At 34.5% G+C, this 27,521-nt stretch overlaps 1 protein-coding gene across 7 annotated transcripts in view; it reads left to right on the top strand.

Annotated features, from left to right (window-relative positions):
• Positions 1 to 27,521, top strand: part of RALYL (RALY RNA binding protein like) — an 888,236-nt gene that overhangs the window by 715,727 nt on the left and 144,988 nt on the right. For all 7 annotated transcript variants that reach the window (XM_074208457.1, XM_074208459.1, XM_074208458.1 and 4 more), the window contains one exon: positions 1,035 to 1,110. In XM_074208457.1, coding sequence (XP_074064558.1) covers positions 1,035 to 1,110 — 76 coding nt within the window. The remainder of the gene's footprint in view (positions 1 to 1,034; positions 1,111 to 27,521) is intronic.

The following is a 27,521-nucleotide window of genomic DNA, read 5'->3' as shown; positions in this document are numbered from 1 at the left end:
ATTCCTTTTATCATCTTTGGAGGATATCCCTTATGTGAAAATATCAAGTTTAACAGCCTTTCATGAAAGCCATTTCAAATGATGAAAATGCTGTCTAAAATCTTAACTCTATGTGAGGAAGTATTGTCAGTACATTATAAAAATTATAGTATAATAATAATAACCATGACAAGCTAAAGCCTCCAGCTTCTGATTTATTAATTTATTTATTGTTCATTTTCTTTTTTCTTCCTTATTTTATTTCTTCCAGCAGTTCTATATAGTTTAAAAATAGTGAAATTAGAATAGAACCTTATTCTTTTTGTTATCTCTCTCTCTCCCCGTTCATCTTTTAATTAAATCTTAAAATTCTTAAAAATTTTTAATTTTACCTATTTGTCTCAAAATTAAACTACAATCAGAAATATTTATCAATTTAAAATTAAATTCAAATTAAAGACTGAGGTTAAAATTCAGTTTTTCAAATATTCTACATCATATGTAGCCATACATAAACAATTAAAAAGTGAGTCCTCTTCTCATTTTTTTTCTCCTCATATCCCCAACACAATTGAGGCACACAATTCCTTCAACATACTAGGAACTTAAATAAATATTTCATGAATAGAATGAGATGGAATTGCTGATGCATCTTCTGCTACCCATTATCTCTAGATACAGTGTAACCTACAAAGAAGTGCAACAGGGGGGCTACGTGGCGCAGTGGATAGAGCACTGGCCTTGGAGTCAGGAGTACTTGAGTTCAAATCCAGCCTTAGACACTTAATAATCACCTAGCCGTGTGGCCTTGGGCAAGCCACTTAACCCCATTGCCTTGCAAAAATCTTAAAGAAAAAGTCCAACAGACTCTTGACAAAAATAATGTAACACAAAAGATTATCCCTCTTGTTCATTTTCTCAAGGAATAGGCAATTTTTGAATGCAGATGATGAGGTCAAAAGATTATATATTATTTAAGCTTAATGTCCTCATAGTTTCATATTTTGTTAAATGTCAGTAGAGTCATTTAATCATTGTGAAATCTTTGCTTTCAGATATCAACATGGCTGGAGAACCCAAACCCTATAGACCTAAACCTGGAAACAAGAGGCCCCTTTCAGCTCTTTACAGGTAAATTGATAATTACCATGATGTAGCAAGGATCTAATATGTTTATTTTTATGTTAAGATTGTGATGTTTAGCAGCATTAATTTTATTAAAATTGCCCTCATTTTATAATCTGCTTATAGGACTTGGAGTAATAGAAATGGTACAGAATATTAATCGATGGCAACAAAAGAGTATAAGATCAATATGTAGTCAGAAGACAATCTAAACCCACAATCTCAAAAAGTAATCTTTTATTAAAAAAAACACCTTTTTCTTGATTCTTAATGAATAAAAAAACCAAAGCACAATTTTTTAAAATTTCAAAATAGATTCCATTTCATTGCTGTATGATGGATAATTTTGAAATGAGAATGGAAAAATCCAAATTCTAATCCCAGTTTTGCCACTAACTAGTCATATGGACTAGAACATTTCATATAACTTTTCTAGGTCTTAGCTTCTTCATCTGCAAAATAATTGGACTGGATGAGAAAAATACCTTAGATCTCTTTGGGAAAAATTCTATAAATAATAAAAATTGGAGGATGAAGTATTTGCGTTGTGATTAAGAAAATAATATTAGCTGCCTTATTTTATTCAAAAAAGAATACCTTTAAAATAAAATGTTAGGGCAAGATGATTACTTGTTATAAATATTATAGAAAGGTTATATGCTGTAAGTAAGAAATAGACAAGATGACTTTTAAGGTTCTTTCTCATGCTAAAATTCTCTTATGATTCAATGATTAATTAAAGTATATCTTATCACATTCAATTATCCTCATTTTTTACTACAGATCTCTCATAGCAATATGGTTTCATAGTACCCTAATATAATCTAAATCTATTCCTCTGGCATTGTTCACAGCAACATTCAGTGTTACATTGATCAAAAAAGGCAAATTTTTCTTTCAATACTTTCATCAAATATAAAAGGCAATATTTTTAAAGAGGTAGATGCAAATGAATCTTAAAGAAGACTCATTTTCCAAATGTTCATGCATGGCTGAATATAATGGAGAATATTTGAAAAAATGAGTTTTAAAGTATTGGAAGGTAGCCTACAATATCTTTGTCTTTCTTTTTCTCATCAAAATGCCATCCCTGACTTTAAGAGAAAATACTAGTTTTCATTTCTCTGGTTCCCCTATATTCCATTGATTTGATCTTTTTTAGAGAGTGTAGCTGAGTAACAAGAAGTAATGTATTCACACCTTTTAAAGTACATTTAAAATTTTTAGGGAATGTCGTGACAGAGTACTGCTTCAAAATGTTGAAATTCATTTTAATCAGCTTGACAAGGCATCAGAATTGCTACAATTTGTACAAGCTTAGTTACAATGAGGCCTATTGCTAGTAGGATATAGAAAGGGCACACTATTTTCAATGATTTTTTTTAGATTTGTCTCTATTAAGCTAATATTTGGTTGTGTTGGCAGCCACAAAGCATGAGAGTACATATAAAAGAGAATAGTCTTGCTTTATAAACAGTGGCATTTGAGATGTATTTCTCACATTTCTCATTTTTGCTATAATTGAGTCAAAATTCCCTGAATAGCTATCTACATACTTGTCATAAGCAAGGTATGTTATATCATCAAATATAGCCATCTATCAATCCCTTTTACAACCTCACTGTCTCCCTTCTCTTTTCCCCACTCCAATGAAAACTAAGTACTTATTAAACATCCACCAGGAGCAAGACATCAAGGGGCACAAAGAAAAAACAAAAGTATAATCCAATGATCTTACATTTTAATGCAGGAATTCAAAATGGGAGTATATAAATGTACACACAGTTGACATATTTCTTGTGTGTGTGTATATATATATATATATATATACACACACACAAATTAGTGATATGCATATATTTATTCACATTATATATTCATATTAATATTTAAGTACATATATGTTCTTTAGCATATATCATATAATAATTTGAGGAAAGATAGAATTGAAAACTAAGAGCAAGAAGAAAGACTTTCCAGAGGAACTGGCACATGAGCTGAGTCTTGAAAGGAACTGGAATTCTAAAAGCAGAGACACAGAAGACTGCAGAAAGTGTGCAATTCCATCAAGGCAGATCTATAGTGCCAACTTCAGGGAACAGCAGGTAGAGCAGTTTGGCTACAATGCAGAGTGGGTGAAGAGGAATGATATGGACTTAGCCTGGAAAGGTAGGCTACAACCAGCTTGGGAAAGGCTTTGGTTAGCAAACCAAGGAGTTTAGAGGTTGTCTTAGAGCAAGGGTTCTAATTCTTTTTTGTCACTGTAAATCCTTCTGATAATATAATGTTGCCCATGGACTCTTTCTAAGAAAGCATTTTTCAAAGTATAAAATAAAATATTTAAAATTACAAAGAAAACCAATTATATTTATTTTTTTTTAATTTAAGAATACCTGGCTAAGATCCCCTGTCTTCAGGGACAGTAGAGAACAAATGAAATTTCTTCAGTAAGAGGATTTGGGTTACTATGTATCTGGTGGACAACAGACAAACTGCAAACTGAAGCTGCCATGAGGATACCATTGGGGTAGTCTTGGTGAGAAGTGGTGAGGGCCTAAATTAGAATGATAGCCATGTGGCTGGAGCAAACATAACATGTAAGGGATTAAATGCTTTACTAAAATTACATGTTACAGTAACAAAAAAATAAAATTTATTTAACTCACCCTTTAGAAAAATAATCGTCAATAATCCATTTCAGTAATCTCCTTCTTAGATTGTTGCAGCATTCTCCCAATTTTTCCTCCATCTCAAGTATCTATCCATTTCAGCCCATTATCCACAGTGCCTTGAAAGTGTTTCAGCTTCCATGTAAATCTGACCATGTTACATCTTTGCTCAGTAAATGCTTGTAACTTCCTATTTCAGAATCAAATATTAACATCCCTATTGAGCTTTCAGAGTTCTTTACAATCTGGCCCCAATCTATCTTTCTAGGTTTATTGCTCATTATTCTCCTCTTTTAAATTCTGCAATTCAGTCAAACTGGCCTTCTGTCTCTCATACATACTTAATCTCTACCTTCATTTTTCATCCCTGTGTATTGACTGTTTCCCTTCTTGCCTCCAACTCAGGGAATCCCTCTCTTCTTTCAAAACACAATTTAAATACCATCTTCTATGAGAAATATTTTTTGATACCTTCTTCCCTTTTGTGCAAGTGCTCTCTCTCTCTCCCACTCTATCTCACTTTCATTATATTATTTGAATTACTTTGCATTTTTTCTGAATATATTTATATATTTTGTCTTCCTTATGAGAATATAAGCTCCTTGTTAATATGAATTACTTCATTCATAGCATTTGTACCCCAGAGCCTTGTGTATAGTAAGTGCTTAATAAATGCTTATTAATAGAAATTTAAAAATATTTGATATGATCCTAATGATTAAAAATGTATTTTCATAAGTCATCTGCCCCTTAGCAGATAGGAAAGTTTATGCTTAGATCCCTCAGTGCTTGCTTGATGTTGAAGGTGATATCAAGATGATAACCAAAATACTATAAATTTAACTATAACATTCTCTTCTTGGTGCAACATAGTTAAAAATTTTGTAACTCCATGATCTCTGAAGAATAGAAATCAATTTCAAAAAGATCATGGAAAGACATATGATGAATATGAGAAAGCCACAGCAAATTAGTAATGATGATTTGACAAAAGAAGTAGTTTGAGACATAAGAACATCTGTGACTAGCAAAAGAGGTGACCTTGGTATCATATGTTGACAATAAGGGATGTATTAATGGAAAAAAATTATTATTAGGTACTTACTGTATGCCAACATTTGTTAATGTTGCCAAACACCATGCTAGAACTTGGATCAAAAATACAAATAGAAAGATAATTTCTGTTCTCAAGTAGCTTAAATTATAGAAAGAGACTATTTCTGTTAGCCTAGATAAATAAAAGACCATGAGGTCTTTACCATTCAAGACTGAAAGGACCCCAGAGTGGGAGATCCAGAGTTTAAAGGGTTATATTTTCAGAACATGACCTCTGGTCTAAGTGGCAAAACAGAGCTGGTAAAAAAATAACTACTCTGCTAAATACTGGAGATACAAAGAAAGGTAGAAGACAATCTGCTGTCAAGGAGCTCACAATCCAATGATCCTAATGATATAAATGAAAAGCTGATATCAACAAACTATTGAGTGTTTATCTCTAGAAGAGTTATGGAAAGCCACCAATAAGTATCATAAGAAGGTGAGAAGTTATAGAAAGTACACTGTAGCCTGGCCCAGTGGAAAATATGCCTACATCAGTGATATCACAGATCCCTTGGACTCAGAATTGCCTTTGTTATTGTGACAATATTCAGCTAATGCTTCAGAGGACTGAGATATATTCATTTGCCACAGATAGACATCACCAAAAAATGTACTACTCAGTTTTAGGAAATGGTCAGAAATGAAATAAACAAAAGCAGAGGAGGAGGGAAAACCAATGACTTTTACACACCCTTCATCCCATTTTATCCTTTCTTTTTTGAGTACCTCAACTGTGTACTGTCATAATTCTAATTAATTTTAGAGTTGAGTGACCCTGCAAAATGTGGTTACCTCAAGAAAATTCTTTATCTCCCAGTGTTCCCTAGAGTCATTTTAACTACTTAGAGATAATTTCACAAGGCCTGGGTCATGGAAACCACAGTAATTTATGCTCCTAGCACCCCTACTTGATAGATTTTTTGGTCTCTGATGAGTGTTATAAGGATTATAGATAAACTACATGTATCACTGACTTCATAGGTTTCCTAATAACTCCAACTTTTGTGGTGACTACAAGGAGAATGGAAGTCCTGACTGAAATAGTCCCTCATTAATTTTTTCAAAAGTAAAGCATGTTAAATTACTTACATTAAACAATGGGCAGCAGAAATCATCATCATTGGAGGCCTTCAAGTAAATACCGGATGACAACTTTTCAGAAATCTTTTAATGAATATCCTTGATAGTAATCTTTGACCTCTGGGATTCCTTCCAACTCCATTGATTTTGTTCCCCTTAAGTCATAATTGCCTATGGCCATTTTATATTTTCAATTTCTTTATCCAGGTACCTAAAAATTCCTTTTTTTAATGTGTATGGTGTATGGGGTGTTTAGGCTGGAATAGCACTGCAGGTGTGAGGATTTGTTGAACCTTTTCAGTACTGTTGATCCACATTTTGGTCCATCTTTACCCAACTCTCACCTGTAGCTCTATGTGTACAACAGCCACATCCTGGAAAACAATTTCAGCAGATACATTAAACCAGGTTGGGGGTAATTGATAGACTTCTAATTTCCCAGTAAGTTAAAGAGATGTCCATTCCATGCATAGGAAACTTTCACCCAACAAAATGGGCCAATGAGAACAATTTATTCCTTTGGTCATGAAGGCAGTTGAAGTAGACATTGTAAAACAGGGCAAATATTAAAGAGACCAGGGTCATTCAATGCATCCTGGGCCATCTCCAGTCAACCAGTCATCTTGACTTTTGTCTTGCCACTGGATTTTGATGATTCTAGAACACTAGATGACTTTGTGTAACTCTTTCTCACTCAAATCCAATTCAGACACAAATCAACACATCACTTTATAATGCCAGTGGTCCTCTTCAAAAATTAAGGAAAATGAAGTATGAATAACTTGTGTGCTATGCTTCACTTTGAACCAAATGTGTCTTCCATTTCAACTGCAAAGTCAAAAACAAAGGGTTAGTATTCTACAAAAAGAATCCCTTGGTAGCTTTAATAAGAGGAAAAAGCTAAATTTTCTTCTAACCTGTTTCAAATTAAAACTAGCTTAACTAAATCAACTAATTTAGAATTTATCATATAATATGAGTCCTTAACATTTTTTTTTAACTTGTGTCCCTTTTACCCTGGGTGAAGCCAATGGCCACATTCCTAGATTTTTAAAAAGTCTTTAAATGCTTAAATTAAAATACATGAGATTACAAAGAGAAGCAATTATATTGAAAAGTTATCAGCTTTTTAAAAAACTTTATTAGATTTTCCTAGATCTATACAAAAAATTCACAAAAGGGATTTGGGGTGGGCAAAGGATGATCACTGTGATGACTCACAATTATGCTATTTAGTTCTTATAGTCAATCTGTGTTGCAGATATCTTCTCCCCTCAATTTCCACAGCAATCTTCCTTCTAGGAGTTTTTAAGTCTCATTGTTTAGCACTTTTTAGCTTTGCACCTGAAAAAGTGGCATAGAAAATTATATTTATTAGCAGCCACAGAGACCAAGTCCAAATAATTGGCTCCCAGATAGCACCAAGCAAAAGAGCTAGTGTAATAAATTGGTAAGAGCACTGGATGTGGAGGCAGGGGAATTCCAGTTCAAAATCTGCCTCTTCTCTAACTTTAGCTTGAAACCCTCAGCAAGGCATTTCAGCTCTCAATTGGCCTCAGTTTCCTTATCTGTAAAAAGGAGATAAAAACAACTATAGGCTTTACCTTATAGAATTACCTCGTAGGATCACATATAGTTTGCCTAGAATATATGTGTGTGTGTGTGTGTATAATCTTATAGATTTTTAAGCTTAATAAACATGTCAAATTTGCTATCATTATCCCCAAGAGATGCAGAAGGACAATTTGTTTTCCCCTTGGTTCAACACAACCCTTGGTAAACAAAAAGAGATGTTCTATGAACATTTTCAGATTGAGAGTGCATCTTATGAAAAGGTTCAAAAAGATTTATATTTCACAGAATTATTGTAGTATCTATTTTGTCATTCATTTTTTTAAAGGTGCAGTACTAGATCAAAGTATTCTTAGCAAATATTTGAAATGATCCTTTCCTGGGATTCTTTTGCTAGATTTTGCATTGCCAGCTAAAACAGTTCAAGAGTTGTGGGGAACTGGAGCTGTATGACAGAGAAAAAGGAGAGTCAAAAAAAAAGAGAAAGGCTTTGCTCACAGCTTCAGCCCTGAGCAAATGGAAGTGACCTGACTGAGAGACCTTTGAAATAGAGAGTTTTTTCACAAAAGTACTGATACAATGCCCACTAAAATAGCTCTACTGGGGTCAGTTTTATGGGACATTAAAGGATGACCTATTTTCACTCTTCTACTGAGCTTTTTTGGGTATATATGTTATGGTATCAGCTGCTCTTTATGTATATAAAAGGATGGTAAATGATTTGGTGATATAAAAGATAATGCATATTTACTGATTTCAGAGCATTCAGTCCTGATGGGTCTGATATGCACATAGAATAACAACACACACATATATGCCTTTATGGTTTACAAAGCATTTTAAATATGTATTATTTTCCTCACAAAAATCTTATAAGTATTATAGTTAATATTATTAATCTATTAATTAACAAAACTACATAACAAAGAAAGTAAATGACTTATCCTTCATCACAAAACCATGTCTAAATGCCAGATTCAAACTGTTTGACTTCAGAACACCACATTGCCTCTTCTTTGAATACCATATTGCCTCTTTTAAATCATTTTTAAATAGTTGTTTTTAGAGATACTCAGTATTCATTCTCAATACATAAATCTATCAAGAATTATAGCAAATCATTTCCAAAAATGTCTGATTTTTCTTTGACTCAGAGTTTTTCTTTAATGTTCCCTTAAAAACTGATTTTAAATCATATTTCTCAATATCACCACTATCATTAGAAATGAGCATGTCAAGAACCTACTATGTAAATCAAATAAAGTACTATAACTTGGAATCTCTGCCTCCAAATACATTAATCTTTCCATTATACCATGCTGCAAGTGTAAATCTGAGTAAAGGTAGGAAAATAGAAATGAGTACACCATATTCAGGATAAAATGAGATTACAATTTGAGAAGTGATAGGAAACAAGCTTGGAAAGATATAGAATTTGAAGCTGGAAGAAAACTTTAAGATCTTATCTAACCTAGCTTAATTTATAGATGAGAAAAAATGAGGCACAGGAAAGATGATTGATTTGTCCAAGATCACACTAAATTAGTGGAATATCTGGAATTCAAACACAAATTCTCTAAGTCCAGTATACTATTATTTACATCACATCACATCATCTCTCTCATGGTGGGAATCCTTATAAGGATTGAAAGCCTTAAATGGCAGAAAAAGGAGGTTGAACAGGATTAAAATTGTGTTTTAGGAACATGAACCTGCCAGTACTGCCCAGGATAGATTAAAGAGAGATATAGACAAGATGTTAGAATCATAAAGCCTAGTTTAAAAATGTTTGTAGTAATCAGGCAGGAGATATACAGAATTAAGATAATATTTGCAACATAAAGGAATCTTTAGGTCACAGAGATATTATAAGTGCTATAAGAGACATAAAAGGTGCTATTAACAACAACATGGTGAGATGATCAACCTTAATCAAAGTGGCTCCTCTCAGCAGTTCAGAGAGCTAGAACAACCCTATTAGGTCAACTATGGACAATGTTATCCCCATCCAGAGGAAGAAAAAACAAAACAAAACAGAAAAGACAAGAAAAACTAACCCTTCAGAATCTGATGAACACTTTATAAAATTTATTTATGTATCTGTTTTCCTTAATCCTGACTCCTCATACTGAAAATGACTAACATGTAAACATATTTATCCAAAATATGTATGTACAATGCTAACCTGACTGTTGTTCATTGCTGAGGGGAAGAAGGTGGGAATGGAGAGTGGAAAGAAATTTTGTAACTTAAAAATACACATGTACATATGAGTGAAAATAAATAATTTTTTTAGTTTTTGCTAGGCAATGGGGTTAAGTGGCTTGCCCAAGGCCACACAGCTAGGTAATTACTAACTGTCTGAGGCTGGATTTGAACTCAGGTACTCCTGACTCCAGGGCCGGTGCTCTATCCACTGCACCACCTAGCTGCCTGAATAAATTTTTAAAAAAATTTTAAAAAGCATGAGATGCTATTAACAAAAAAGAGTTTGCTTATTTGTCTGTTTGTTGGCGTAGGGGGAGGCAGGTGGAGTTGGTGGAAAAAAGGAAAGCAGAAATTGTTCTGGGACCTGTGAGAATTGTAGAAAGAAGGAAGTCTATGGTCTCTAAGAGCTCACAATATCAGAGGAAAGGGAAGAAGAGTAAGGAATACTAACCTTTAGTCTTAATATTTGATGTTATTGTATATAACTGGTCATTCTTCAAAAATGATGGAATTTTGAATGTAATTTTAATTAGTTTTACTAACAAAATAAAATGTTTTATTTTTGAAGCATTATTCTCTTAAGGAAATAGTTTTAGCTGAACATTACTTAGAGTAAGAAGACTAGATTATGATTTTAGGGACATTATTCAATTCTCTATGCCACAGTTTCTTCTTATATATGCTGTCTTATCTCTCTAAATTGAGGGGGGAGTCTCAAATTACATATCTGTAAAAGTCTTATGTAATCATAAACCATTATAAAAAACTTGAAGGCAAATACTAAAAAGACAGAGAGATGAAAGTGAGGGAAAATGTTGTACTAGTAGCTTAAATAAATAGTTTGAAAAGTTTATTCAGATAAAACTGCATAATAACATCTAATATTTGCCTTACCTCAGTTAAACTTTCAACATGTGCTCATAAACTGCTTACTTAACTGATGATCAAATATCATATTAACTATTTTAAGACATCAATATTTCAAATTATCTCAAATAATTTACATTTCAACAATGATATCAATTTTGATTACTCAAGCTTAGCTATCACCTTGCTATTGTTACATCAACAAACCAGATGAAGGAGAACTGTCTTCTTTGAGTTTAGAATGGGCGTTTAGGTATTTCTCTGATCAGAATAAAAGTGATTCAGGTTTTTGTAGAAGACTTTCTCTTCTATTTCCTTTTCCAGAGATGCTGATGATATCAAGAAATGTTAAAGTAAACAGAAGTGATATTAACAAAAAGATTAGATAAAGCAATAATATTCACAAGTAATAGTGTTAATGATTTTTCAGTCAATTAATAATTAAATATAATTTTGATCTTTCTATTCCTGAAGTAAAAATGGGCATGATGGAGAATGTTAAGATTCGAAATGAATAAATGAATGAATGATACATTATTTATTAAGCACTTAATGTGTGACATTGTTCTAGACTCTAAGCAACAAAACCAAATATGAAGTAATCCTTGCTTTCAAATTGTGGACATTCTATCAGGTTAAACATTCTATCAGACATATATATGAACAAAATGAATATTATAAATTAATACAAGGTATTTTTTTAAAGAACTGGAGGAATTGGGAAGACCAGAAAGGGCTTCATATAGAAGGCAAACTCAAGCATAATTTCCAAGGAAGCTGAAGATTATTATTAGAGACAGATGTGGGGTTGGAAGTACATTGTGTAGGTAGTTATAAGGAATGTCAACCTGAAATAAATCAAGGAAGCAAAAATTAACCTTTCTAAGGGAGGTAAGGGAATTACAATCTGGGGCCATCACACAGCACCAAAATGTTCCTAAAATGGAGAGAGGGGCAGAGTTAAAAACACTTCAAGAAGACAGTCCCATGAGAAACAGCCTCAGAAAGCTGCCACACAAGTTATTTTGCATCTAAAGTCCCCAGAAAAAGTTGGAGGAGTGAGTCTGGGGAGTGATAACATCTGGACAGAATGGGGACTTCTTTCTTTTTTAAAAGTTCTTCTTTTAACTGGTTTAAATTGTGTTCAGATAATTTGCCTCTTTGGGATCAAGGGAAGATAAATAGTTGCATTCAGCAGAAACGACCAATGGTAATAGCATGGGTACAGGATAGGGTATCATATATGAAGAAAATCAAGATTAGCCCTTTTTTCTGGATAGTAGAATAGAAGGAAAGGGAGCAATTTTTAGTGATAATGAAAAGGTAGGATGGGATCAGGTGGTGAAGAGCTTTAAAACTAAATGAAGGAGCTGAAATTTGATCCTAGAAGCAATAGAGTGTCACTAGAGTTTATTGACAAGGGTATGACATGATTAGAACTGTACTTTAGAAAATCATTTGGTCACCTATGTGGAAAATGAATTGGATTGAGAGGGAAGAGTCTAAAATGGGAACAGACAAAACAAGAAGTGACAAAGACCTTAACTAATGTTTCAACTATATGAGGAAAGAAAAGATATCTTGGAGTTAGATTTGACAAATAGTCCAGTATCTACTGGAAGGTTACAAATTTGTGTGATGAGAAGTATGGGGGTACCTCTATAGCAATAGGAACATTCGGAAGCTAATAGAATCAGGAAGGAAGTTAATGCTATGAGTTTTAGGTAGGGAGTTTGAAATTGGAATTCAGCAAAGACTAAAGTAGATAAACTGAGTCTGTATTGAGAATTAAACCCAGGTGTAAGCAAATCTCTTGAGACTGATAGTTATCAAATATGTGTGTGTGGGGGTGTATAGATCATTCATTGAAGGCAAATAATTTTTTTGGGGGGTGGGGGTAATGAACAATGGAATTTAATGACTTTCCCAAGGTCACAGAGCTAGTAAGTATCAACTCTTTGAGACTACATTTGAACTCAGGTCCTCCTGACTTCAGGGTGAGTGTCCCATCCACTACAACACCTAGCTGTCCCTGAAAGTCCTTCTTTTAAGATTGTTGACCATAGACTACTATTACTAGTTAGTGGCTTCTTTTCAGATATGTTTTCTAAATCAAAATCCTCACCCTTATTGGCTTCACATGTCAGTGTGCATATCATCTAACATATTATCTGTACCACAAAGAAAATAAAAACTCTAATTGAGGTTATGTTTCAGACGCTAACCACTGTTTCTCATTGTCTTAACCTTAGAAAGAGTTATTGTTTGGATTGGTCTCATTTGTTTATGACTTCCTTGTAAATGTTGTCTCCTTTTGAAGAGAAGGCTTTGTAGATTTTTGTCATCTGAAAAACATTTTTACTGTCTACTGCAGAAGCTCCTTTAGCTTTGTTGTCATTATTGTTAGTAATGATAGTGTTTTGTTTTTTCCTCTTATTTCCTTTTAGCTTCTTTAGAATCAGAGCTTTGTGTCCTTTAGTTTTATTTTAAAATTCCTCTTTGTAGAGATTTGGGGGAGGGGAGAAGAGATTTAAGCTTTCTGGCATGAGTGTCATCCATCATTCTGAAGAGTTGCTCTGGGTCATTCCTAGCCTTTATTTCTAGAGTGCATGGCTTTGAAGGATGAGTGCACCTTCCTGTAGTGCTCACTGAGTTCATTTCCCATTCCTTCCTCACTCTGCCAGTGCACTCAGAAGTGGCTTTGAGGGCCCCCCAGAAATAACAGAATCACTGAACTAGACCTCAGAAATCATCTAGTCCACCCCAAAGCCAAAAAGGAATCTCTTCCAAAATTTCTTTGTGGGAATATGGAATTTTCCTATTTGTAGAAAATCTTTTTGCAAAATACCAGAAGATATGATACCTCTCCTGTTTCACACATGGAAAATCTTTTAAGACCTGTGAGGATAGGATAGGAAAAACAGTGAATTAAGCCATCATGCTCAGTAGTACAGCATTTAATCAATCAACAAGTACTTTTTAAAGGTCTGTGGTATACTAGACTTCATACTAGAAACTGAAACATTTTCTGCCCACAAGGAGCTTGCATTCAGTCAGGGAAATTGCATTTATATGTAGAAAATAGATACAAAAATAAATGCATGGTAATAGAATAGACTGGAGCTAAAAGTTGTTTCTTTAACAGGATAGAGATTAAGAAAGGACTCATGTAGATCACAGAACTTGAGCTGAGCTTTTAAAAAAATCAAGGGTTTCTACAAGATAAAAATGAGGAGAGAGTACAATCCAAGTCAGGAGAACAGCCCATGTGAGACAACAAATGAAATGTCTTGCTTGAGGGACCACAAGATCAGTTTGGTGAGTCTGGGGGTGTGAAGGACACACCTAGTAATAAGACTAGAAAAGCTGGTTATAACCAGGTTGCAAAGGACTTTAAATACCACACCAGAATCACATTTACTTTTTTTTTAGATTTTTTCAAGGCAATGGGGTTAAATGGCTTGCCCAAGGCCACACAGCTAGGTAATTATTATGTGTGTGAGGCCGGATTTGAACTCAGGCACTCCTGACTCCAGGGCTGGTGCTCTATCCACTGCACCACCTAGCCGCCCCCACATTTACTTTTAAAACTACTAAAGTTTACTAAACAAGGAAGAAGCATGGTCAGCTATATCTTCAGAAACTATGTGGAGAATTGATTGAGATGGAAATTTTTGTTATTTTAAAAGTTGCTAAATTACAATTTAAAAATTGAAGGTATTTGCTATATGGTCAAAGTAATGTTATCCTTTATCACCTTTTCCCCTTTTCAATTTACATTAGAAACTTTTTTCCTCTTAACACATAATGCTTGCTGATATACTTAGGTGCACCATTATGGTAGATATTGTGCTTTTTTCTTACCTAAAGAACCTCATATAATGTTTTGCATGCAAAGGTCATTGAAGCAAAGCTATTGAAGCAGCTAAGTGAAATCGTGGGTTTGTGGAGTCAAGAAGGCCTAGATTCAATCACTAGCTGCATGATCCTAGGCAAGGCAATTAATATCGCTCAATCACCGTTTCCTCATCTGTAAAATGAGAATAATAATAGCACTCACCTACCAGCAATGTTGGAAGAATAAAATTATATGTTTTTTTATAAAACACTTTAAAAATCATAATGGACTTTATAAATGTTAGCTATTAATAACAACTTGACTAATAACAGTTAAAAATTCCAAGTGAAGAAATAATGGGGTACAGAAATCTGAAATAATGCACATAGGCATGAATGCAGTGAATAAACAAAATATGCCATTCATACTTGAACATTTTATTTGCCATTATTCTCACTAGAGTTATAGTTCCTTATGTATACGTCTAGTCATCCTATTGAAGTATAAGTTGTCTGGGTCAAAGAATTGCATCTCATATAGCTTTACATCTTCCCTAAGTAGGTGATAGACTGTTGATCCTGGAGTCAGGAAGACTTGAGTACAGACATTTCTTTGCTATGTGATCCTGAACAAATCACTTAATTTCTATCTGCCTCAGTTTTCTCAACTATCATAAAACAGTTACCTCTTTTTTTGTTCTTTTGTCCAAGGCAACAGGGGTTAAGTGACTTACTCAAGGCCACACCACTAGGTAATTATTAAGTGTCTGAGGTCAAATTTGAACTCAGGTCCTCCTGACTCCAGGGTCAGTGCTCTATCCATTGCACCACCTAGCTGCCCCTAGCAGCTACTTCTTAAGGATTCTGTAAGGATAAAATGAGATATTTATAAAATGCTTAGCACAGTGCCTAAAATATTGTAGATAATTAATAAATGTTTATTTGCTTCCTTTCCCACAGTCTGGGGCATTCAATATTTTTAGTTTATTAATTAATAAGCTATTTTAAAAAAAGAAATAAACAGTTACAACTAGACCACAATGGTGGTTTCAAGATCAATAATTTCTCCTTTAATAAAATGGGATTTATAAACCTTGCTAAAGATCAATCAGAGATTATGTTTCAAAACACCAAAATGAACTAGTTTTCTAGAAGATAAAAAACTCTTTTTTAAATAAATACCATTATCCTTCTAAGAAGTGCTTCTTATGCTCAATTGAAATTTTTTTAGGTTTTCGCAAGGCAAGTGGGGTTAAGTGGCTTGCCCAAGGCCACACAGCTAGGTAATTATTAAGTGTCTGAGACTGGATTTGAACCCAGGTACTCCTGACTACAGGACTGGTGCTTTATCCACTATGCCACCTAGCCACCCCATGCTCAATTGAAATTTGAAAATGCATTGCAAAAATTATGGGTTGATCGAAGTAGCAAGTCATATATAAATTTATTAAAAGTTTGTTTTCTTACTAGGTCAATACTGTACAAAAGTAAAATGAATGTTAGAGGAAGAGATTTTTTTTGAAGATCCAATAATGTAATATAGGTAAGGTTTTTTGTTTTTTGAATTTTAAAACTTTTCACATTACTATAATAGTCACCTTATAAAACTAAACATAACCCACCCCACAAAGAAAGAGAAACTTAAGACAAATAAAGTGAGAAGAAGAAAATGTGCTTCAGTCTGTATTCTGATGCCATCAGTTCTTTGAGATGGATGGCCTACAATATTTTTTCCCACAACTGCTATTGTTAGTTGCATTTCCCTCCATTCTATTCCATTCTACTTCCAATTATCCTGTTCTCTTTCTCTGTCTCTTTTTCTCTCTCTCTCCTTTCACCCTGTCCTCTTCAAAAGTGTGTTGTATCTGACTATCTTCACCTGCATTCTCCCCTCTCTTCTATCCCCTATACCCCCTCTCCTCTCCCCATCTCCTGTCTCTTATCCTTTTCCTCTCCTATTTTCCTCTAGATAAGTTACATTTCTATACCCAATGAAGAAATGTTATTTCTTCTCTAAGTGACTTCCAATGTGAGTGAAGATTTACTCATTCCCCTTCATCTTCTTCATTTCCATTCCTTTACAAAAATTCTTTCTCACCTCTTTTATGTAAAATAATTTAGCCCATTCTATTTCTCCTTTCCCTTTCTCCCAATACTTTCCTTTCTTGCCCATTAACTTTATCTTTATAATATATACCTTCATATTCAGCTTCTTCCTGGGCCTTGTCAATATATGCTTCTTCTGACTGCCATAATAAATGAGAAGGTTCATATGAGTTAACAGTATCATCTTCCCATGCATCAATACAAGCAGTTCAACATCATTAAATCCCTCATATTTTGCCTTTCCTGCCCACTTTCTCTATGCTTTGGCAGAGACCTGTACTTGAAGGTCAAACTTTCTGTTCAGTTCTGGTCATTTCAAAAGAAAAATATGAATGTCCATATTTTCCCCTAAAAGAGTATGTTCAGTTTTGCTGGGTAATTTATTCTTGGTTGAAGTCCAAGCTCTTTTGCCTTCCCCAATATCATATTCTAAGTAACTACAATACCTTAATGTAGAACCTGCTAAATTTTGTGTTATCTTAATTGTAGCTTCATGATATTTGAATTTTTTTTTCTTTCTAGCTATTTGTAATATTTTTTCCTTGACTTCAGGGTTCTGGAATTTAGCTATGATATTCCTGGGGGGTTTCATTTTGGGGTCTCATTCAGGAGGTGATTGATGGATTCCCTTGATTTCTATTTTACCCTCTGTTTCTAGGATACCAGGGCAATTTTGCTGGATTATTTATTGAAAAATTAAATCTAGGTTGTTTTCTTGGTCATGACTTTCAGATAATTGAATAATTTTTATATTATCTTTTCTGGATCTGTTTTCCAGGTCAGTTGTGTCTTTCCAATGATATATTTCACATTTTCTTCTGGTTTTTCATTCTTTTGGTTTTGCTTTACTGTTTTGTGACTTTTCACAAAGTAATCAGCTTCCCTTAGCTCTATTCTACATTTGAAGGAATTATTTCCTGCAGAAAAAATTTTGTATCTCCTTTTTCCATCTGGCCAATATATGCTCCTTCGTGTTATTTTCTTCAGTATTTTTTGTTTCTCTTTACCAAGCTGCCAACTTGGTTTTCATGATTTTCCCACATTGTTCTCATTTCTCTTTCCAATTTTTCCTCTACCTCCCGTTAACTTGATTTTCAAAATCTTTTTTAGTTCTTCCATAGCCTAAGGCCAATTCATATTTTTCCTGGAAGCTTTGGATACAGAAGCTTTGCCTTTGTTATCTACTGAAAGTGTATTTTGATTCTCCATAGGGCCAAAGTCATTGTCTATTGTTGGACTTATTTCTTCTGTTGTTTTTTTCATTTTCCAGCCTATGACTTGATTTCAAGTTGTTTTTTTTTTAAGGTGAGGCTCTGCTTCCAGGGTGAAGAATATATTGCCCCAAGGTTTTGAGAGTTTTTGCTGCTCTCTTTGGGGACACCCCCAGGGACTTCAATTCTTTCAAGGTCTTCTGAGAGACTCTGACTGCTCTCCTGGCCTGTGCTCTGATCTGTGTATGACCACAAGCACTCCCCTCTGCCCTGAAACTGTGAGGAGTGTCCCCACTTCACTATGGCAATAAATCTCCTTTTCCTGAGACTAAGGTCCAGTCTACAGCCTGGATCTGAGCATGGGCAAAGTCACAGAATCCTGCCTCAGGGATAATTTAGCAAAGAGACCTCTGAAATCTCCTCCAACCCCCTTATGGTCAATGGGCTAAGTGCTCTGGAGGCAGTTACTGGGTGCATCCCCAAGCCTGTCACTGTTACCTGGGGCCAAGTGTGCACTGAGGCCTGCATTATATTGAGTTCCACTTTAAAATTGTCCTTGGTAATCTTTGGGCTAAGAAGTCTGAAAAATGCGACTGCTTCCGTGGACTCAGGTGCCCCCAGGCATCCAGGCCCCCCACAGGCTGTTCCTGGATGGCTGGAGCCAATTTGCTCTGGCACAGCAGGCATGGTTAGGCTCTCCTGTGGTACCTTTTTACTCCAGTTTAACAGACCTTTCCTATGGATCTTCTAAGTTGTCTTGAACTGGGAAGTGGGTGCAGTCTTTCCATGGGTTCCACTAATCTTAAATTTGGTTACAGTCATAATTTAAAGGTGTTTGGAGTGAGCTAGGGGAGAGCTTGTGAGAATTCCTGTCTCCACTTTACCATCCTGGCTCCATCCTAGAACAGCCATTTATTAAACGCATTCTTCTTCACAACCACTTTGGTTCCAGCTGAGGAACCAAAGTCAGACATCATTCAGGGTCAAACAAATGTAAACATGTTAGACAGGATTTGAACTCAAGTTTTATTTATTCCATACTCAGTATTCTATCTACTATACCATTTCATAGTTACTTAGACTTGAACCTACTTAGTTATTCCATTTGGAAAAAAAATTAATGCTTAGGGAGAGGGTAGAAATTACATAATCTGCTAGAAATATTTTAGTATTTATATTTTAAAGGAGCTGTAGGTTCATTGATATAGGTATCATATCTACCAGCGCATATTACAATTAATCCATGCTTTCTGATTCTTGTTATTGTAATTTATGTCTTCTCATAAACAGATATAGGTTCTATCTTCAGGCCTGGAGGATTTCTTCTAGGTTTAATAATATTTAGTGGATACCAATATACCATCTGATTGTCCATCTGGTATTCCTGACTCTAGCAGTATGGCTAGTCCAAACATTTTTCTAATAATATATTTCCCTAAATAATGCCTTTTATCTTTTTCTTTTACCTAGTCAGCATTGTAACTATTATTAAGAAATTTCAAAACATAGAGGACTGTGGTCAAGACATAAGTCTTTATTTCCATATCATAGGAGAATTCCAAAGCTGAAATTGAGACTTCATACTTCTCTACCAAGAGTAAGATTCACCCAGAGATTTTTATGTTTTTTTTATATATTAAAGAGAAACTAAAGAATATTGATTAAGACAGTTTGTCCCTTTTAAGGAAAGATGTTTCAGAATATCATTAAAGGAAAAAAATATCAATGAATAGGCAGTTGCTTAACTGTTTTGAATCATTTTTGCCTTGTTTATCAACAGAGTCAAGTATATTAAGTTATAACAAGGAGGTTTCTTAAGTTCAAAATAAAATTTGGAATTATTGGAGCCATCTCTTGCTTCTTCGAGGTAAAGGTTACTGCCCAATAGGAAATAGAGTTTTTACTGTCTTTATCATCACTCTTTGGTGTAGTTTGGGGTCGCTTAAATTTTTGAATGTTTGAAGATTGTGGAGTTTCATGATTTTTAAATTGCTTGGTTACTTAACAGAAATAGATTGGAATGGGAGAGGGGGCAGGGATATAGTAATGTAGAGAATATTTTGAGATTGAGTTCTACACAATGTTTGAAAGGTGATCCTCCTTGTAGTTTTTATTTTTTTAATTCTGGCTTCTGATTTCATAATTCACCTGAAATTACCCTCTCCAAAGTTAGCAGTCATCTCTTAAATTGACAAATATGATGTTGATTTTTTTCCTAAAATCTAATCCATCTCTGATGTATTTCACAAGTGTTCCAGAGGTGGTGTACTAGAACCATCTCAAATTGTTCTTGAGAGTTGATTCTTAAATTGTCAGTGTGAGCATTTCTACCTCATAAATTGGTAAAGGCTACAAATCAGAGCTTGTTCTGTTGCTTTATGTTGTTGATTGTCTAGACTTAATAAAGTAGTGGAGAAAATGTGCCATCTTATTTTTTTTGATAAGAGAATCAATTTTTAAATTATTTTCCAGCACACCACTGATATTGACCAGCACCCCAAATTTCTCTCCAGGTCGCTCATCTCTTTTCTTTTCATTATCTCTTTATCAGTAATATTTTCAGTTATAGGCTTCTTTCTTTTGTAAATTATATATAATATATATATGTATATAGCCTTCTGTCAAAAAGACACCACCATCTTTTTAGTATTTTATGTTAATAACTTGGTATCATCCTGAATTCCTCAATCTCCCTTACCTCACATATCCAATCATATAGAATGACTTTTAATAGAAGCTGTAGTTTTAGAATTATAGTGCTTTTCACACACATACACACACACACACACACACACACACACACACACTGCCTCACTTGATCCTCATAGTAGTTCTGTGGATTAGGTTGCATGATATAATTGTCTCCATTTTACAGATGAGGAAACAGGTTCAGTAATTTGTTTCTTTTTTTTTCTTTTAGGTTTTTTTTTGTAAGGCAATGGGGTTAAGTGGCTTGCCCAAGGCCACACAGCTAGGTAATTATCAAGTGTCTGAAACCAGATTTGAACCCAGGTACTCCTGACTGCAGGGCCAGTGCTTTATCCACTATGCCACCTAGCCACCCCCAGCAATTTGTTTCAAAGCCAATATTTGAACCCAGGTTGTGACAGAGGCTACCCAGGCAAGCAGGTATGATCCTTGTGTCCCACAAAAAAATTATGATTTCCCCATGTAGAGATTTTCTGAAATTATTATATTTAATTGGAAGATGCATTGATATAATCATTGCTGCAGCATTTGAGGTATACTAGAACCTTAGAGATTATAGGACCATAGATCTAGAGTAGGATGAGATGTCAGAGGCCATTTTACAGATAAGGAAATTTTGAAACAAAGAAAAAGATTAAGTAACTGGCCCAGAGTCCCACAAGCAGTAAAGATGAGGGGTAGAATTTAAAAATCATGTTCTCTTTATCTGGAGTCAATGTTTTACCCCTCTATACTAAGGTGATACAGTTTTGTGGTTGCAAGATCACATATAGCAGTGAAAGAAATGAAAGAAGAAAATTGAGTCAATTTTATTTGAGATCCCCAGGGTCATTTTCCTCCACTATCATGATAGGCCTACTTCCTCTGGTTACACAGTTCATATGACTACTACTGCACTGCTGAACTTCTTTGAGAGGCTGGATGTAGGTCGTACTTAAAAAGTGGTCTTTGGAAAAATCTGTGCATTCAAGTTCTGTGGAAGTTGCCAACATGATCTGAGCCTTCTTAGGTCACCCCCTTTCTTTGAGAAGTGCCAATAGATGCACATCATATCTTCTGAATCTGTCTCTCTCTCTCTCTCTCTCTCTCTCTCTCTGTCTGTGTGTGTCTCTGTCTCTCTCAATGTCTGTTTCTGTGTATATGTGTATATTTGTCTAAAAAAGGTTATTTTTAGTTAAATTCTTCTTGTTGAAAAAAAGTGATATGTTCCATAATTTACTACCTAACTTTCATTAAAGCATTGACTCATGTGGCATTCTAGCTACTCACATATTTTCTACTTCACTATCAGAAGTACATCATGCTTCTGCAGAAGCTCTCCAGTCTTATCTGTTGATTTTGATGCACATCACAGGAAAAAAAAAAAAGATGTGCTCTCTATGGTTCAGTTTCTCTTACTTCTGATATCTATGAAGCATTAGATTTTGATTTCTAAGATAATGAAGAGCAAGTGAATGATGATGATGATGATGGTGGTGATGATAAAAGTCACCTTCATCCCAAAGTAGCTACTCCATACTTTTTTGCTATGCTGGATACTTTACAAAGACACTGACTCTATACAGGAGCTACAACCTTCCAATTCCTTCTATCATCAAATACATTACATTAGAGATCATTTGTATCACCTTCGATACCATAGTCAGAACACAGTTTTGAAAAGCCTCTGTCCTGATTTGAATAGAGAAATATCAACTGCTTTTTTGTAAGAGCAGGGCAAGGGGTTCAAGTAGAGGGACGAGCAAAAGACAATCTGAAGTATTTCATCCTGAGAAACAGAAAAGTCAAAATTTATGAGCCCTTAAGTGGTTCAGTAAAATACATAATCAAGGATGCATTCCCCATGCAATGCTTCTGACTACAGATTTGTGAACCTGTAATTAGACAATGTATCCTGCATAACAATCGCCATTCCTAATTGTATACAAAGCTGTAATTCAGACTCAGAGTTGCTGATAGAGCATTGCAAGGGCACAGTTTAAGTGGCCTGCAAATAGCTACAGAATTACAAGCTTAAAGAGCAGCCTTAGTATTCCAAGCATACAACTAGGATGAGAGAGAGAAAAAAATAACAGGAGGAAGGTGATTTAGTTATGATTCTTAGCAATGAGAACAAATCAGCCCAACAAAATTTATGTTGGAATAGACTTAGGCATACAGTTAGTTTATGAGGATGCACTTTATTGTGTGTGTGTGACACTACAAACTAATAGCTGGAGCTGGAAAGAGGAAAGATTATAGATGAACTACAATCTATAGATAATTGTGTGTGAAATGGCATTTGGAGCTGCACTGCTTGATAACCGTTATAGATTTTTCAAATCCCAGTCTTGCCAAAATGATCCATACATAACTAGTGAAAAGTAGACACTTAGAATTTTGCAAGAATTCTATCAGAAAGAAAATAGACTTGCATGTTCTAATTTCTTGGCTTTTGCAAAACACGATGATATTCTGTGAGGTGAAAGAAATGGATTATGAAAATGTGGTTTATGGTAAATTCAAGCATTTGTACTGCTCCCCCTTTTTTTAAATTTATGTAATGGTTTGCGGCTTGCTGGGAAATGATTAGCAGATTGACAAATGGTTAACTAGTGCCAAAATAGATGTATTGTCACATCTATTGCTAGAAATTGACAGCATTCCAGAATTATATCCAGCCAGTAGATAAGAACCATTTTTTTTTATCATTCTTGCATAGTCTAGCACCCTGGCCAAGTACAGCAAATCTCATTGTATTATTGTTTAGGGGATTGAAAATAGAAAATGTTTCCAAGAGAAATACTGTAATATATATACTAAGCTGGTGGTGATAAGTATGAGATACTTTGCACAGGCAAATGTAAAGGATATTGGAATTTAGCAGGCACTATTGATCACTCATTTGTGCCTAAGATCAAATATGCTTTTTTAAAAGCTGCAAAAAACAAAGAAAAATTGATGGCATATGACACCCTAACAATGAAAAAATTCTATTAAATCACCTCCATTAGAAAATACACTGTGATTTGATTGTCCTCAAAACACTTGTACCATTCTTAAAGAATTGCCAGGGCAATGAATGGTTAAGTGACTTGCCCCACCTTCTATTTTTCAGAATCAGAACCTTGAACTCAGTCTTCTTAACTAAAAGGCCAACCTTCTATTCATTACACCATGGTGCCATTTTCTTTTTTTTAATTGAAATTTTATTTTATTTTTCCAATTACATGCAAAGGTAGTTTTCAACATTAATCCATTATCAAATTTATGAGTTTCACATTTTTCTACCACCCCTCCCTTCCCTTCCCCCTCTCCATGATGGTGAACAAGTTGGTAAAAGTTGTACATGTGCAATCATGTCTTAAATATTTATATATGTCATGTGAAAGAATTAGAACTAAGGTGAAAGAAAAAGTCATGAGAAAGGAAAAACATAAAAGAAGTTTTTAAAAAAAATTGAACATAGTATTCAGACTCCATAGTTTTTTCCCCTTCTCTGTGTTTGACATTGTCCATAGTGGGTTTCTCAGGATTGTCCTTGATCTCTGAACTGCTAAGAGGAGCCAAATTCATCATTGTTAATCATCTCACAATGTTGTTGTTAATGTGTATAATGTTCCTCTGATTCTGCTCACTTCAGTTCAATTGATCACGATTTCTTACAGAACAATGGTACTGTATAACATTCATATAGCACAGTTTGATCAGGCATTCCCCAATTGATGGACATCCCCTCAATTTCCAATTCTTTTCCACTACGAAAAGAAATGCCATTTAAAATTTTTGAACATATTATACTTTTGTACATATCATTTTCAACTTTAAAGAAAAAAGGTCAATTAACTTTTAATAGAAGTAAATGTGATGTTAATGGTACTGGGGAGGTCATATCCTTGCAAAATATCTCCTTATCACAAGATACAAGGAAATTCCACATAGATTCATTTACCTTATAACTCTCTGGGTAAGTCAAATTGAAATCACCCTACCTAAATAGTTTAAACTATTATCAGCTATATATTCGTTCATTGAAATAAATACTTTCTTGAAATCAGATTTTGACAAGGGAATGAAAAGCAAACCACTGTACTCTAGGTCTGAAGGAGCATAGAAATAATTTTCCAGAGCAATTGGAAGAGTAGAATGGGATGAAGGGGAGAATGGAGGAGACAGTAAAGAATGTAGAGGCTTGATAGATTTTATAAAAAGTATTTCACATTTTTTTCTCAGGACTTTCCCCAGAAATAAATATGCTATTTGGGAAAGTGAAGTACAAGGAAACACAATGGTTACAGGAGTGAGAACCTAGATCAAAACCCACTCCTGTTAACATACTATTTTTGTGATTCTGGACAATTCATTTCATTTAATCTCTCTAGATCTCTGACTACTACTCTATAAAATGGAAGTTAGAGGAGGGTACACTAGATGATCTCCGAAGTCCCTTAAGTATCTAGAGCTTTGATTCTTTCATAAGAAGCACATTAAGAAAAATTATTTTAGACCTTATATTTTTGTCTTTAAAGGGGAGAAACAGGTAAATTACCACTTTAAATCACCCAGTGAATGAAGTAATATTCACTGAATGATAAGCTGAATAACTCAATAAATGATTATATACTTCTCCCACTCTAAAATCTTTTGGCAGATACAATTTCTGCTTAGGATTTAACAGCCATTAACAAACCACAAGATAAACAGATTGAAAGAGACAGCTGAGCCAGCCACTTGGTAGCTCATCTTGAATTTACTTCCTTTTATTACACAGACTTGGAACTAAGATCAGTGAATTTCCTGCGAGAGAATAATTGAGTTTGAAAGTGTCATCTATTGTAAGAGAATAATTTTCTGAAATTAATGAAACAGGAGACAGAGTCGTGGGTACTTCCTGCCAGTGTGAAGTGTAGTATAACTTAATCATAGAATCACAGTAGTGGTAGGAAAGACCACACTTTATTCACTCTGACCAAATCTCTATCCATCGTGTTCTCTCTCAAGAATGCCAGTGAAAAATTTTCCTGGCCTCTTAGGGAGCCATGCTAGTGTTCCACAGTTCCAATGGTCAGCTACTTCTCCTTTCACACCTAAATTTCCTTGTGCTTAAATTCTCCTTTATATAAAATTATCCAAGGACATTTCAACATTGTCCAAGGGAGATCCCTAGATCAAGACCTGCTGACTCATTTTTTTCATTTTGACAGGACTCACAAGACTGTACATGAAAATGGTCTCTGAGATGACCCTGATATAGAAACATTGGTCTTGAGCTTGTTTTGCACCTGCCAAAATAGACAATGATAGCACAAACCCTAAAAAGGAATTTCTATTAGCTAAGAAATTACTTGAGAAAGATATCTCAGAAAATAGTCAAAACAAAGAGCCTAGAAAATAAGTAAGCCTAGTAAAACTGAAAGAAAGATCTCTCATTGTGAGACAATCTAGTATTGTAATGAATAAATATAGCATGGTGTAACTGAAAGAATTATAGATTTGTATTTGAAAGACCTGGTTCTGAGGTCCAGCTCTTTTGTTTCTCACCTTCACCAGACATCCTCCCTTAGTTGCAATATTACTATGATTGTACTTGCACTACCTAGGTTACAGGATGATTGTAAGGAACAAATGAGACAATGTGCAAAAAAATAGAGCAATCAGCAATGTGCTGGTAATGATTAACAGTCAGTTCTTTTTAAAAATGTACCTATGACACACTTTAAATTAAATCTGCATTATTAACATTCTTCATCACTTTCTTAAACCTAGACAATCAACAAAGCAATAAATCAAGCCTGATGTTTAGCATTTACTGATTTTTGAGTTAAAAATGCTCACACAGGAAATTAAATATTTAGGTTTCTTGAGTAAGCTATAGCAACATGTCTGGCACTACTTATGTCTTGGAACACATAAGGGCATCAACCATATACTAACATTTAAAAACCCACATGTTCAAAATGTATTTTCAGGGAACTGAGTTCTATTTTAAACTCTACCACATTCCTTTAGTTTCTTTGTAACACTGAGAAAATTAAAAATAGATTTGTTTTATTTTTCCTTACATTAGACCACACCTTTGATTTTGGTTGGTAATGAGAACTTCTTATAAGGAAACTTCTACCAGTTGTGTGGATCTAGATCACTAAGAGATGATAACTTGACTAGAATTCCATTCCTAGATGTCAAAGGAAGGACTTGAACCCAGGTTTCCTGACATGGGTGCTAAGTCTTCTAACTCACAGTACCTGTCATTTATAAATCAGTACACATACACACACACACACACACACACACAGTAATAAAGTGCCTTTCTTTCAACAACCCTGTGACAAATTGTTGTTTATAATTTATATAGTAGATGAGGTTTAGTTAATGAGAATAGCTAAAGATGAAGTTCTATTGCATTGAAGAGTACAAATAGTCAATTATTGACCCATAAGTCTTTCAAAGGCAGTTTGCAGATATATTGTAAAGGACCTTAAATTTCCAATCCAAGCAACTTGTAATTATCCTAAAGACAGTAAGGAATCACAGATAAGTTTTGGTTTGGTTTGTTCTTTTTAACCAGGAAAATTACTTGATAAGGGCTATTTAGTAGGGAGATTAATTTGATAGTTTGTGAAGGATGGATTACAGAACCTAGAGATATGGAAAGTAATTAGGAGCCCATAACCAGATGAGATATGATAAGGGTGTCGGCAATATGAGTTGGGGAAAAAACAATAGGTATGAGACATTGTGGAGAGAAATTCAACACAATTTGTCAACTGATCTGGGTCAAAGGAAAGGAAAAAAGTCAAAGACAATTATAAGGTTATATACCTTGGAAAATGATGGCTTCTGGGAAAGGCCCATTTGGAAAAAAAAGACAAGTGTGATTTAGGACATGAAGTACTTGAATAAGGACAGAGGGGTATAGCTGCTCTTTGTCTCAAATAGAGCTTGTTTTTTTTTTTCTTCTTCCAGAGAAAACTGGAGTATAACCTCTGCTAGAGTAAAAGACTAAGTAATTTTAGTAGTTCTCTGACTCTTGTGAAAGACTGATTTTCAACACAGGTAATAGAATGTCCAAGTTATA

This window comes from Macrotis lagotis, chromosome X, assembly GCF_037893015.1.
Source record: "Macrotis lagotis isolate mMagLag1 chromosome X, bilby.v1.9.chrom.fasta, whole genome shotgun sequence".
Lineage (NCBI taxonomy): Eukaryota > Metazoa > Chordata > Mammalia > Peramelemorphia > Peramelidae > Macrotis > Macrotis lagotis.
Note: the sequence above shows the minus strand (reverse complement) of the source record. Positions and strands in the feature narration are given on the sequence as shown.